The sequence below is a fragment of the Natrix helvetica genome (assembly GCF_964273705.1).
Source record: "Natrix helvetica genome assembly, chromosome: 10".
NCBI lineage: Eukaryota > Metazoa > Chordata > Lepidosauria > Squamata > Natricidae > Natrix > Natrix helvetica.
In genome coordinates this window covers 15,944,049-15,959,395 of record NC_138561.1, presented here as the reverse complement: position 1 = coordinate 15,959,395, position 15,347 = coordinate 15,944,049, and the positions used below count along the sequence as shown (strand labels likewise).

General features: G+C 41.5%; 1 protein-coding gene across 1 annotated transcript in view; it reads left to right on the top strand.

The window, feature by feature from the left end:
- Window positions 1–10,292, top strand: part of VSTM2B (V-set and transmembrane domain containing 2B) — a 48,140-nt gene extending 37,848 nt beyond the window's left edge. Inside the window, exon 5 of the mRNA XM_081963242.1 lies at window positions 9,578–10,292. Coding sequence (XP_081819368.1) covers window positions 9,578–9,666 — 89 coding nt within the window. The 3' untranslated portion in view covers window positions 9,667–10,292. The remainder of the gene's footprint in view (window positions 1–9,577) is intronic.
- The last annotated feature ends 5,055 nt before the right edge of the window (window positions 10,293–15,347 follow it).

Genomic DNA, 15,347 nt, shown 5'->3' with positions numbered 1-15,347 from the left:
ATTCTATTCTATTCTATTCTATTCTATTCTGTCCTGTCCTGTCCTATTCTGGATGTAGCAAGCAGAAGAAAAAGCGAGCAGTGAAAATAAGCAGAAAGTCAACATGATGTAAGTCATCCAAGGTCTCTTCTAACTCTGTTATTCAATTCTATGAAGAATTTACATTGGCTGGATATATATTGGGTTAAACTACTAGGGAAGCATAATTATGAAATTCCTTAAAATTGGGTTGCCTTAGGATGTATTTGGGTAGATTGCTTGGCAACACTACAGGTGTGATATGCTGTTGTTTTCATGGCTTTTTCAACTTCCTGGTCTAGTCTAAGTCCTGAATTTATATGATGGTCTGGCCATCTGTGTACTTGACCAGTGGTAGTAGGAATGGTGGTGATTACCACCCCTCAGAAGAAAATACAATATCAAGCAAGCTCAAGAATGGATTGAAAATGCAATTAAGAACAAAGTTAGCATATCTCATAATTGCAGGAAGCATGAAACATCGAATAAGGAGCATACACTAAAATCCACCATGAAAGCAGCATCAAAGGCCACCTTGTCAAGTGAAATGCACCAATGCTTCCATTCCTATTTTTAAAAATTTATTGCATTAGGCTTATTTGCCTCTCTGATCCTAACCAACATTGAGGTGCGTTACGTTCAGGCAACAACCAGGGTTTGATTGTGCAAAACTGATGTGACATACTTCCTGCAAGAATGAGGGTTATTATTACCCCTCCTGAGATCAGATAAGATCAGGTGGAAGGAGAGGAGGAGACACACCTGGAAGAACGGAAACAAGATAACAGTACAAGGACAATGGTGGCAGCGTACGAAAACTTTAATGAAAGGCATTGATCTTGAACCAGAAGATGGAATAGGGTGGTAGAATAGAAAGATGGATGTTACATGCTCACATTTAACTCTGGTCCAGATGAGTAATGCCGAAGCCTCAAAAGCTATAGAGTTCTTCCTTCTCTGTGGGTTGAGCTTGCAAGTATTTTTAAAAAGTGATAGAGAATCAAATACTTTGGTTGTGTGACAGAACAAGTAGTCTTTATGTTAAGGGAATGATGATTTAACAGCTGACCAGCTGCTGTAAGGCTGTAAACCAAGATGATGCAATGAGAATGAGTCAGCAGGGTTATCACTTTAAGGGGCTGTCTATGTAAGGGAGGCCCTGTGAGGGCAATTTCTCTCTCCATGTGTGCTTCCATGTTATAGTTGAAGATTGATTGATTGCCTGGTTTTGCCTAGTACATGTATCAGAGGTGGTATTCAGCAAGGTTCTGGCCATTTCTGGAGAACCAGTAGCGGAAATTTTGAGTAGTTCGGAGAACCTCTGACTGGTCCTGCCCCCATCTATTCTCTGCCTCCTGAGTCCCAGCTGATCAGGAGGGAATGTGGATTTTGCAGTAAGCTTCCCCTGCTGTGCCCACCAAGCCATGCCATGCCCACCAAGCCACACCCACAGAACCATTAGTAAAAAATGTGAATCCCACCACTGACATGTATGTATGTATGGACAGACAGACAGATTGATAGATATGCCTTCTAGATAAACCATTGTTTGAAAGACAAAACCTCTGTGTACTCATTTTGCTCCTGGGTTGTCTCAAAATAGTAGACACACTGTCCACACAGTGCCTCTAATTCATTAGATTTCATTTGGGTTATATATTTGTGAAGGTTCTCCCCTGCCCATATCTTCATCCTAGACCCTGCAATAGTTTGGAGTAGATTCTTCAGCACGCCACTCAAAAGTCAAGGGAAGTTTTCAGTCTGGGGGGGGGGAAATGCTTCACACTCATGAGATGGTTAATGAAAGCAAGAGAGAGCTTGGTATGCTTCTGTAATTTCCAAACCTCTGACCTTCTGATGGTCCACAGAGGTCTGTAACAGGTCCCACATGCAGCTGCATTAACACAGATAAATTGTCTGCATCATAGTCCTGCTATGTCAGGATTCCTAATTGCCCGATGGTATCACATTAAGGGATTCAGTGGCTAAGATGCTGAGCTTATCAGTCAGAAAGGTTGGCAGTTTGGTGGTTCGAATCCCTAGCGCCACATAATGGAGTGAGCTCCCATTACTTGTCCCAGCTTCTGCCAACGTAGCAGTTTGAAAGCATGTAAAAATACAAGTAGAAGAATAGGAGCCACCTTTGGTGGGAAGATAACAGAGTTCCGTACGCCTTCAGCATTTAGTCATGCTGGCCACATGACCACAGAGACATCTTTGGACAGCGCTGGCTCTTCAGCTTTGAAACGGGGATATGCATTGCCCCCTAGAGTCAGGAATCACTAGCACATATGTGGGAAATCTGTGGAAATGAAGTCTTTCAGATCAACAAAACAGTCTGGAACATTTTTTTTTGAGCCATGCTCACTTAATGGACAATATTGTCCTCTAACTATTGAGTGGGCAGAAAGCTGTCATTTAAATGAGATCCAAGAATAATTAAGTAAAGCTGTTGTGTCAAGGTACCCATGGAGAGAGAGAAGAGAGGAGAGACAGAATTGTACTGAACAGATGGGGCAAAGGTAATTGCTTTAATTCCCTGTCTCCTTAGTCAATACATAGCGTAGATCAGTTCTTAAAAAGCAGAAAAGGCCATGTTCGTCCGTCCATTTCTTTATGACACACCACCGAATGAAGGTTCATGACGAGGGGTTGAGGAGTCCATGCTTTTGTTAATGTTGGTCTTTATCCAATTTGGCAGAGCTAGAACAATCATGATGTCAACACAGATTGGCAGTTGCTTCCCCAGACTTGACATCCTTCCAAGCCCGACCTAGAGATGAGAAAAGAGACCTGAGAGCTGAGCCATGAGCTCCACCACATGACCATGAGTTTTTCCCAACTGTGAACTATTTGTGGTCCTCCTAGGAGAGCCCCAGCTGATTCCTGTTTACCGAGGTGAAATTTTGCAGAGTGGTTAGAGAAAGTTTGCTTGGGACTGGTGAACTGATGGCTCAGTTCAACAAAAGAAATCCAGTAAACTGTTCAAATTCCAGTTGTTCTGTCCTAGGCTTCCCAAGATCATGAAGCCGACTCCTCGTCCCAATAAAACCTCTTGTATTTAAGTTAAAGGAAATTCCTCTCCAGCAAAGTCCAACAGTCTTTCAAGAGATTTCACAACTACAGACCTTTATCAGGCTTGGAGAGCTGCCAGGCCGATATCTTCCAAACGCCCCTCTGTAGCAGACGATACTTGGCAAGAAGTCACGAACAGATCTTCACCCTAATGAATTGAACTAATTGTCTCCTGCAAACACCCCTCCCCTTTCGCTCTACTTAGAGGGCTATAAAGCACTGTGAAGCAGTATATAAGTCTAAGCACTATTGTTATCGCTTTCCCTTCCTTCCTTCCTCATTCATTCCCTCCCTCCCTCCCTCCCTCATTCCCTCCTTCCTTCCTCCCTCATCCATTCATTCCCTCCCTCCCTCTTCCTTCCCTTCCTTCCATGATGGTGCAATGGTTAGAATTCAGCATTACAGGTTAACTCTTTGCTATTGCTGTTATTATATGAATAATGAAGAACAGGTTACCTATTTTTTCACCACTGGATTTAGTCAATGTGAGCAGCTGCAATTTTTGATAAAATCTCTATATGAACCCTTATTACCTAAAAGCAAGAATTTTTGCATCAATGCAGATGGTAAAATTCTGCTGGGTTCTGCTGATAACCCAGGCTTAGATAGACGTATGTATGGGAATCCCTGGGAGATCATTGACACCATACCCATCATAACGACATTGCCCAAGTGAGAGGAATGACCTCACTGCTGTCATTTGTGGCTGATGCAAATGACACCATTTGTATCATTTACGCAATGACACTGTGAGGAGTGGTGTGGTTTGGTGGCCTAGAGATGGAGCTCTTGCCATAATCAGTGAGTTTGATCCTAGGTAGAGACAGATATTTCTCTCTCTGGGCAGTGAGAATTTATCTGCCGAACAAAACTCCACATTGGCAACAGGAAAGGCATCGGGCCATTAAAACACTATGATAGCTCCATTCAATTGTCCAAACTCCACCCCACATGGGATTATGGAGTCATTAAAAGATGATGATGTGCAATGACACTGTGACCTGCATAGAAATAGCACTTAGGCGTATATACCACTTCATAGTGCTTTGCAACCCTCCCTAAGCTGCTTATAAATGTGAGCTGTTTTGGGGGCTGTTTTCAGGCCATTTTGGGGACTGATTTTGGCCTGGAAAATGCCCAAAAAGCAGCCTGAAAACAACCTGAAAAGTGGCCTGGAAAACCACCTGAAAAATGGCCTGTTGGTTGTTTTGGGGGGGCTTTTTCTGGTTGTTTTCTGATGATCCGGTGCCTGTGAAGTCCATGTGCACACCGGAAACCAGAAGAGCAGCAGGTGATGGTGTATGTGCCCACAGAAAGGGCTCTGTGTGCCACCTTTGGCACGCGTACCATAAATTCACCATCACAGGTCTAGTACCTAAGTTTGTATAACCTCCTCAGCCAAAATGGGATAAAATCATGGTTTCTCGCGCTGTGTACAGCAGCACACGAAGAGGTCCCTCTGCAGATATCCATCTTCCTATTTTACAGACAAAAGCACATTCAATACATCGGCAAGAAAAGCTTCCCTGAACTGCTCAACCTGGTGAATCTGAATCCACAATATTGCTCTAATCTCTGTGTGGTGTGTAGGTGGGAAGCAGTGCAGAGCCTCGCTTTCTTGTAGAAATGTACTCTCTCGCTTGATCTGCCTTTTAGAGGTGACTTATTTTTAGTGAGTCGCTTGGACAGGTTCTTGGAAATGAGATCCCTCGCTGATGTTCCAGCATTTGACAATGTGCAGCATGAATCTCCATCGTAATAGTCTTGACACTTGTGGCCAAGGATTGAAATGACTTTAGACCACAAGCCAACTCACCATTCTCATTGATTCTGGTTATTCTTCATGGCAGTGCTCAGCTACTTATTTCACAATCGGTCCGGTTCTTGTTGAGTAATAAATGGTATGAGAAAAATTCCTGTTCGCCAAGATTGAGGAAGGTGACCTTGAAGGTCATTTCATGTTTTTCCCCCCCTTCCATTTCTGTCAAGATTCGCTTAATTTCCCCCTGTAGGCTTCATCCTAAATACATCTTAAACGTATGCTGGGTACAGAAACCCACTTATGTTTCTTCAGTTTTGACATTGCTTACAGCCAAGGGGCATTTAAGACTCCTGGTGGCCTGTTGACTTAAAAGAGATCACCAACCACAGGGCTGGCACATTTGGGCTGAAAGATCCAGAAATAGTAGAAAAAAACAAATAGAAATAGCGCTTAGACTTATATACTGCTTACAGTCCTCTCTAAGCGGTTTACAAAGTCAGCCTATTGCCCCCAACAATCTAGGTCCTCATTTTACCCACCTCGGAAGGATGGAAGGCTGAGTTAATTTTGGGCTGGTCAGTATCAAACTCCTGGCTGTGGGCAGAGTCAGCCTGCATTCTAACCACTGCACCAGAATCAGCCTGCATTCCAACCATTTTACACCAAGGAAGGGAGTGAGGGAAGAATGGAGGACGGAAGGAAGGAAGGAAGGAAAGAATAGAAATAGCACTTAGACTTATATACTACTTCACAGTGCTTTATAGCCCTCTCTAAGCGGTTTACAGAGTCAGCCTCTTGCCCCCAACAATCTGGGTCCTCATTTTACTGACCTTGGAAGGATGGAGTCAACCTTGAGCTGGTAAGGATCAAACTGCTGGCAATGGGCAGAGTCAGCCTGCATTCTAACCACTGCACCAGAGATAGATAGATACAGTAGTAGGTAGGCAGGTGCTTTAGCCCTCTCTAAGCAGTTTACAGAGTCAGCCTTTGCCCCAAACAATCTGGGTCCTCATTTTATCCACCTCAGAAGGATGGAAGGCTGAGTCAACCTTGAGCCTGGTGAGAGTCAAACGGCCAAATTGCAGGCAGTCGGCAGAAGTAGCTTGCAGTACTGCACTCTAACCACTGCGCCACCACAGCTCTTATGGTTTGCCATCTAGAGATCAACCGGATTTTTTGCAGGCTAGATTGTCAAACTCTTCTCCCCAGCGAGATTCCAGAGAGCCAATATAACCTCTCCTGGAACTAGATCTCCTGGAATGAGATGGAAATTTTGGACACAGTTGTGGTCATAAATCAAGGACTACCAGTATATCATCAAAAGTTGGTGGTTAAAGAGGGTTGATTTAGAGTTAGCTTGGGTTTTTTTTTTTTTCCTTCTGGTCTTCTGGATTCAGGAAGTAAGAAGTCGTTTTTGTTTTAAAAAATTAAAAAGCTGGTTAGTTATTTAAAAAAAAAACAAAGCAAGAAACAAGATCTGGAAGTTGAAGCAAATCCTTTGATTCTCTTGGTAACAGAGCCAAGCCACCAAAGGGCAACTGGTATCAGAAATTATGCAAAGCTTTTAATTAAAAATTGCCCACGAGCAAAGGAGGTTAGCTGTCTTCCTGCCAGGGGCTTCTTGGAAAACTTTTCAAAGTGCTGCAAATTGGATTGCACGGAAATCTAATAGCGGAGCAGCAGACTTGGGGCTGAGTGATATTGATTGAGATATATATATATATATATATTAATGAAAATATTCAAAGATAGCAACGAGAGGGAAAGTATATTTTTTCTCTCTCTCTCTCTCTCTTTATCTCTCTCCCTGTCTCTCCTCTCTCTCTTCCTCTCTCTTTCTTTCTCTCTCTCTTTCTTTCTCTCTCTCTCTTTCCCTCTCTTTATCTCTCTGTCTCTCTCTCTCTCTCTTTATCTCGGGCCATCTCTGGTTGCACAAACCTAAAGAACTCCAAGATGGTAATAAAGAGATAAGAGAAAACTGAAAACATTAACTTATATCTAGGAGCTATCTAAATGAAAAAATATTTGCATTTTTATATTGCACTAAATCAGGGGTCCTCAAACTACGGCCCCTGGGACGGATACGTGCAATGAATGTTTGTGTTGCTGCAGAGAGTCTCCCTCTTTGGGGTCTTTTTGTGTGGGTCGGAGGGGAGGAGAAATTCCAACTTGGGGGCTACTTCAGCCTCCTAGTGTGGGGCTTTGGGCAAAGGCTGGGGGGAAGCGCTGCTGGTGGCGAAGAGCCAGAGGGCCCTGTTCCAGTGGGACTGCATCATGGCCTGGAACTGACTGACCATCTCGGCCTGCTGAGTCTCTAGGCGTTGGTACCTGGCCTTGCACTCCCGCAGGTCTTCCCTCTGCTTGGAAAGCCTATGCTCATAGTCCTCAATGAGGTGCTTCTGTTGAGCCTCTTTCTCGGTCAGATCCAATTTGAACTAAGCTGTTTTGCCAACTCTTTCTCATGGTGGCCATTTAGCTCCAACTACTGTTTCCTGTTGGGGCCCTAAGGAGCCTGGGCGGGGAGCGAGGAGTGGCAGGGAGGGGAGGGGCAAGTCAAGGCTGGCAAGGCGCCCCTTGATGTGAGTGACATTGAGTTGCCCGTGCCCACTCAGTCACATGACCACTTAGCCACGCCCATCCAGATGGTCATTAGGCAGATCATATTAGTAGTCCGCGGGATTTACAATTATGAATTTAGTGGTCCCTGAAATCTGAAAGGTTGGTGACCCCTGATCTAAAAGATGAATGGTATGTAAAAAGCAGAAACTATGGAAATAGCGGTTTGAATTAAGACTGGAAAGTTCTGGATTCTAACCTTTACCCAGTGATGAAATTCGCGGTGCATTTTAGACTAATCCTATTTTCACAGTCTGGCTTTGGAGGAGTACAGAGGATAAAAGTTGGCAAGGAAGAGGAACATGTATGTTGCCCCAAGGAAAATAATCAATAAGGAAGTCGTACCACATCAGCCAAAGGCTTATTTTATCCAGCATTCTGTATTTTGTGCTTACTGATTCACGCGTTATTTAATTGTCCTTGAGGCCCTATGTCTAGATTTATTTATCCCATATGGGCTTATTTGTTTTAACTTGGTATATGTATAGCCTATCCAGAAAATGTATTATCTTCCTATAATGGAAATTGTCAAGGTGAATCTTGCTTCCCGTAGCCAAAGACAACATTGGTTCACATCCTATTAATCAAGAAATGCTGGAATCAAGCCATCTTGTCTTTTAGTTTCCTGGAAGCTCAGTGCCAACTCAGTTCTATGTATTTTAAAAAGACACGGTCCTATCAGTTGCTTTGGGGTGCAAGGGCTAATTCCTCTCAAGAACTAGCTGTTAAAAAATATCCAATTATTTTATGTATGTATATTTGTTTCTATCTATCTATCTATCTATCTATCTATCTATCTATCTATCTATCTATCTATCTATATTTATCTATCATCTCTTTCTCTAGTCATCAATCTATCATCTATCTATCTATCATCTATCTATCTCTATCATCGCTCTATCTATCATATCTCTCTCTATTTATCTAGCAATCATCTATCTCTATCTATCTGTCTATCATCTCTCTATATAAACTATCTACCTATCATCTATCTATCATCTATCTATTTATCATCTTCCTATTTATCTATCTATCATCTATATCTATCGATCTATCTATCTATCTATCATCTATATCTACTGTATTTTGCTCTCTTTTGGCTTTTTTTATTCTTTTATCATTCAGAATTTTAAGGATAGGAGTAAGAATTAGAAGCTCCTAGGAACTGATTTTCTGCCACACCAGATATATTAATGTGGGCTGGGGAGAAGGGAGGAATCTGGAGAAGCACAATGTTGAAGGTTTTGTGTGTCTTTTCTGCCATCTAGAGATTGTGTATGTTATTGCAGATAATATATTGTAGATCTCAGCTCTAGCTGTCTAGTGCCACCATCAGGTGGCTTGCTGCTTTCCTTTGGCTGAAAGCTTTTGAGATCTTACATTCCATCTACTTGTTTTCTATTAGATGCAGTGGCAGGCAATGCAATCCACATTCAGTCACCTGGCTTCCCTTCTTCCTTTTAAAATGTTGATTTCATTAGAAATTAAAATTAAAAGTGAAGCTGGCTGACATGCCACAAAAAAGCAAGATGATTAGGGGACTGGAGGCCAAAACATATGAAGAGAGGTTGCAGGAATTGGGCATGTATAGTTTAAAGAAAAAAAGAACTAGGGGTGACATGATAGCAGCCTTCCAATATCTAAGGGGCTGCCACAAGGAAGAGAGGGTCAGTCTATTCTCCAAAGCAGCTGGAGAATCCAGGCTAAGAAGCAATGGATTGAAACTAATCAAGGAGAGATCTAACCTAGAATTAAAGAGAAATATCCTGATGGTGGAGTGGCTTGCCTTCAGAAGTTGTGGGTGCTCCATCACTGGGGGATTTTAAGGAGAGATTGGACAACCATTTGTCTGAAATGGCATAGGGTCTCCTGTTTGAACAGGAGGTTGGACTAGAAGACTTCAACAGTCCCTTTCAGCTCTGTTGTTCTGTTTTCTATTTGTATCTATCATTTCCATGCCTTTCTCTTCCAAATCACAAAAAGGTAATTGACTAACAATTCTGTCTTAAACACTGTGCCAATGAGTTCCAAACTTTTGCCCAAATGAAGCTTTATTGTTCTCTCCTTCCTTCCCTCTGATATTTTCCTCCGTTCTCTTTTCCCTAGGTACAGAGCCTATTTATGCTACTCACTCATTCTTCTGTACGTTCCTCTTCGTGCTGCATAAGCTTGTACACTTGTTATTAAACCACTGATGGACTTCTTTATCCAATAATCCTCAGTCAAACAAATGAGACCACAGTCAGAACAAAATGAAGAAGGCAACAATCCTCTACAAGAACTACAATCTTAAAAGATGGACAGAGAAAAGACTGGAAAGGAAGCATGACACATCCTACAGGGGAAGGGTAAAGCATATTTTTTGGGGACATTACATGAAAGGCTTGTCACCTGACATGATAAATTTAGTTTTAAGATCCTGTGGCATCAATGCCCTATTTCACACAAGGTAGCTATAATTTTCTCTTTTCTTTTTGCAATTGTTTTCTTTTTTAAAAAAAAATTCCTCTGGTAATTAATTTTGCACGAACTGTTGAACAGAAAGGGGCAAAGCTCTTCTCAAGAAAGGCTCTTTTTTAATAGATACTTGTGGTTAGGATTATTATTATTATTATCATCATTGCCTCCCTCTCCACTCTCCTCTTTTTAAATTATTTCTTTTTGAAAACATTGATTTTAAAAAAAGGCACATCTTACCGTGATGGATATTCACTGTCAATAATATTTATTTTTAAATAGAAAAAAAATAAAAGATTGGAAACAAGGTAAGACATTTGTTTATAAACTGTATTGTATATTGCTGAATAACAGTTGAATAATAAAAAAAAAATGGAGATTTTGAAATAAGGTTATTTTTTTTAACCAAGATCTGAAATGCCATCTTTTCACCCTAACATTGGTTTTCTAGAAGAACAAAAATTGCTAAAGGATTTTTTTCTAGGGGGAAAAAAAGAAGTCATTTGTTCTTGGGCAGGGTGTAATAAATCAGTGGTTGTGGGTCAGGACCATGGAAAGCTTCTGGGATTGTCAGCTGAATGTAGCTCGATAATCAGGCAGGAATTTGGCTCAACAACTGGACTGATCATTACAGAGATAGATGATATATCTCAAGAGGTGGTTCTTGACCCATAACAACTAGTTTCTGAGCTGTGCAATAGCTTGCTATTTGCATTTTCTGTTCCAAATTATCTTGGACTTACTATATTTGCCCGTAGCTAATACACTTCATCTTCCTACAAGGGATATAACTGTTCCCCATTTGATTGCTGCATTGTGTTGAATGAACAGATCTCACTCAGCTGATAGAGTGGTTCCAGTTTCAAAAACATGGTTTTTATTCTTTTGTTAAAGACACCCAGTACTCCCAGCCCTTGACAAGTCCTTACATCGCTGAGTGCTCTTTGAACAAGTTGTTTGAAAACCAAAGAAAGGGTCGCTGATATAAACCACTTCTGTCCTTTGAATCCTTCTAATATTCCTTGACAATGGCTTTGATTGAGGAATTGTGAAGGCTACTAACCCACAATGCTTCAGCTCTTGGATTGTGGTTAAAACCAAAGAGATTTGAAGGTGGCAGCAACTGTGAGACTGGATCCCACAAAAGACACTGTGTTTAGACTCACAGACTAAGCCCATCCGATTCACACTGTGAGCTGAACCCTTGAATAAAACCTTAGTAAGACCACACCTGGAATACCGCATCCAGTTCTGGTCACCACGTTACAAAAAAAGATGTTGAGACTTTGGAAAAAGTGCAGAAAAGAGCAATTAAGATGATTACAGGCCTGCAGACTAAATCACATGAAGAACGATTGCAGGATTTGGATATGGTTAGACTAGAGAAAAGAAGGACTAGAGGTGACATGGTCACAGTATTCCAGTATTTGAGGGGCTGCCACAAAGAAGAGGGGGTCAACTTACTTTCCAAAACACCAGAGTGCAGGACAAGAAACAATGGATGGAAACTAATCAAGGAGAGAAGCAACCTGGAATTAAGGAGAAAGTTCCTAACAGTGAGGACAGTTAACCATTGGAATAGCTTGTCTTCAGACGTTGTGGGCCATTCATCACTGGAGATTTTTAAGAAGAGACTGGACAGCCAATTGTCTGAGATAATAGAGGGTCTCCTGGTTGACCAGGCAGTTGGACTAGATGACCTCCAAGGTCTCTTCCACATCTCTTCTCTCCTCTCCTCTCCTATTCTTTTCACATATGGGGGACATATAGAAGCTGGAAAGTCACATCAGAACTTAGTGCCCCTTCACACAATAAATGATTATCTGCTTTGTCATCACTATGCTTCAGCCAAAAGGTAAGGGTTGATAAGAAGGCAACTCTTTTGCTATGTCCTTAAAATCTTAACAGGAAAGATTTTTTTGGGAGGGGAGGTTGTTGTTTGTTTATTTCTAGCAACCAGATGGTCTCCTGAGGCCCTTAGTCCTCTCAATCCAATCTACCTTTTCAAATTACAGGTTCTGGATGAATGCTGATTTGATCCACATTTTCTGAAAAGAATCACATGGCTTGATCTGAATAAATTGTCCTTGAGTTTCTATTTTCTCTCTGCATTTACATTCTACACATTAGTCACAGAATCAATTATCTGCGTTAAGGAATTGACATCAATTAAAAGGTTTTGTGTGTGTGTCTGCTGGAAAACCATATGTAATAATTGGGGGGAGGGGCCCTATCCCACTCCTATCCTCATGCCCCACTGAGCTTTTAATCATATTAGTGGAGCAGAAGGACATGGAGGTATAAATCCAAGGCAATGAGGTGGATGTGTGTTTGTGTGCGCGTGCATGAAAAAAAAATCAACAATAATCACATCAGAATTCAACTATAATGTGGCGAATATAACTGTGGTGTCAAAAAAAAAAACAACAAGGAAAAGGTTGCAAAAGTGGAAGCAGGGAAGGCTTCCACCCTTGGTCATTGCTGAGCATGTCTAGTTTAAAGAATTGGACCAGTTCTATATATAAATATATAAACTGTGTGAAACCAGGTTTAATAGCAGTGACTGTGAGAGGGATCTTGGAGTCTTAGTGGACAACCAGCTAAATATGAGCTAGCAGTGTGCAGCAGCAGCCAAAAAGCTAACGCAATCCTAAGTTGCATTAACAGAGGGATACAATCAAGATCAAGTGAGGTACTAATACCACTCTATAAAGCCCTAGTAAGACTACACCTAGAGTACTGCATCCAGTTTTGGTCACCACACTATAAAAAGATGTTGAGACTCTAGAAAGAGTGCAGAGAAGAGCAACCAGGATGATTAGGGGACTGGAGACTAAAACATATGAAGAACGGTTGCAGGAACTGGGCGTGGCTAGTCTAGAGAAGAGAAGGACCAGGGGAGACAGGGTAGCAGTGTTCCAATATTTCAGGGGCTGCCACAGAGAGGAGGGGGTCAAGCTATTTTCCAAAGCCCCCAAAGGCCAGACAAGGAATAATGGATGGAAACTGAACAAGGAGAGATTCAACCTGGAAATAAGAAGGAACTTTCTGGCAGTAAGAACAATCAATCAGTGGAACAGAAGTTGCATTCAGAAGTTGTGGGAGCTTCATCACTTAAGACTTTCAAGAAGAGATTGGACTGCCGTTTGTCAGAAATGGTGTAGGGTTTCCTGTTTGAGTAGGGGGTTGGACTAGATGACATACAAGATCCCTTCCAACCGTCAATCTGTTAAACCAAGGAATTAGGTACGGTCATTCTATCTCAAGCTTTGGAGAGCCGCCACCAATCAAAGCTGATAATATTAAATTAGAAAATCCAAGAGTTAAACCATGTAACAACCCTACGAGACAGGTGAGGATAAGATAGATTGCTTGGCCTAACATTGACCCAGGTGTTGAAAATAGAATTATGTGACCAAGTGGAAGGTCCGGATTGGCAGTGCTAGGTGCACTCTTCATGTGGCCCGCCAGCCAGGAATGGGATTTGGGGGGTCTCCAAACTGCACAAAATCTTAGCTAGAGGTTCTCCCAAACCCCTGCAAACCTCCAGCAACCCACCCCTAGACATGCAGTAACTTTCTTAATGAAAAAAGGTATGTATTAAGAAAATGTTTCAGAAAACGGCAACAGTGGGCCAACTTCAGCCGGACTCAGAAGCTAAGAAGATCATATCTGGTTGATATTTAAATGAGAGGCCACCAGTAATATTAGGACTCTGGCCTGAATTTGAAAATACTCCAAAAAGAAACCAACAGTGAACCATTTCTCTACTATTGCCAAGAGAATTTCTATTACTACTGTTGTCATTAATGCTATTATTAAAAGATCATGACATCATGCTTTGGAACCTGGCTGAGCTTTTTGTAGCATTTCACCGAAAACACGGAAAGCTTATTTTATTTTATTATTTTAGAGTGTACATGATCCCATCCACGCGTTCATTTTAAAAAATACAATTTTGCGTTTAAAATAAAGCAGAAGCTGAAGACACATAACCTATGAACATATTAAAAGCAGAAACGACATGAATGTAAAAGCTCCTTTTAGAAAAGCACGGCTTCTTTAAAAACCCAATTAACTGCAGTACATCAACTCATTAAAGCAGCCTGGTCTTTTTTTCAGGATTACAGGAAAAAAGACATAGCCCTCCCACCTCCCAGTGGCTGCTTTAATGAGAGACTTGGCAAAGTTCATTATTTGCTGTCACAGAAATTCAAGTAGCTACTATTGCAAGTCTCCCATGATTTATTATTTCATTAAAAAAGAGGAACCAAAAAATATGATGGGATCAAAAAAAAGTCAATGTCTTAATTAATGCATCTAGCCAAGACAGATTAGTGGAGCTTAACTGGGAGAATATTAATTCACAAGTGCAGAGCACTCATTTAAAATTGTAAGAGCATTCACAGTCAGGTAAAAAGTAATGAGGATGTCTCTAGCAAATTTAAGTACTTTGCCGTTGACACTCTCCTAGTAAAATCAGGAAAAAACTGAATACAATTCTATGCGTGTTTGCTCATAAGTAGACCGACGGCTTTTAGTCACTGTTGTCAAGGGTTCCAAGTAATGCGTCCATAGAAAACAAAGTCCAAGGTACTCAAGCAACCTTAAACATTCAAAGAGCCACAAAGGTCCTAACTGGAAGGCCCCCGTTCAATTCTGGAGCCAACCGGAAGTCCAGTTCCCCCACCATAGAGTATCCTCCTAGCGCTGTGTCCTTTTTACTCTGCTGACTGGAAGTCTGGTTCCCACACCATAGAGTCTCCTCCTAGTGTGGCGTCTTTTTTCCTCTACCCGTCCTAACCAAAAGCTCTATCAATTGTGGAGTCTACCAGTGACAGGGAGCCTCAGCAGAGGGATGAAAAAACCACATGCAGCTCCAGAGCTGCAGCTTGCTGACCCCTGGTCTAGAAAGATAATAATAAAGAAGACACCTTGCTATACATTTTTCTAGAATAGAATATTTGTAGCTCAGGGTTAAATTGTGGGGACCTTGGCTCCCTCTGAGCTGAGCTGTTCTCTTGCAGACATTTCATTACCAAACTAGATAATATCATCAGTGTTAGGTACTAGCACTGATGATGCTGCCTGGTTGGGTAATTAAATGTCTGCAAGAAAATAACTAAGCTCAGAGAGTATCAAGGACCCCGCACAATCGCTTCTAGTACTGGTTCAATTTTAGAAAGGGTTATTATAATTTATTTATTTATCACATTTTGGGAACCACCCACAGCCCTCACGGAGCAGCTCTGGGGATTGTTCAATAAAATATGAAAACATAAAAACATGCCAGGAGTCTTTCCCAGCAGTGGACTGTTTATGGTCAACCCAGGAGAGCCCAGGTTTCTTTTTACACAATCTGTAAAAGTTAAACATTAAAAAGAGGCAGAGATGATGAAAACAATGTTAAAAATTAATT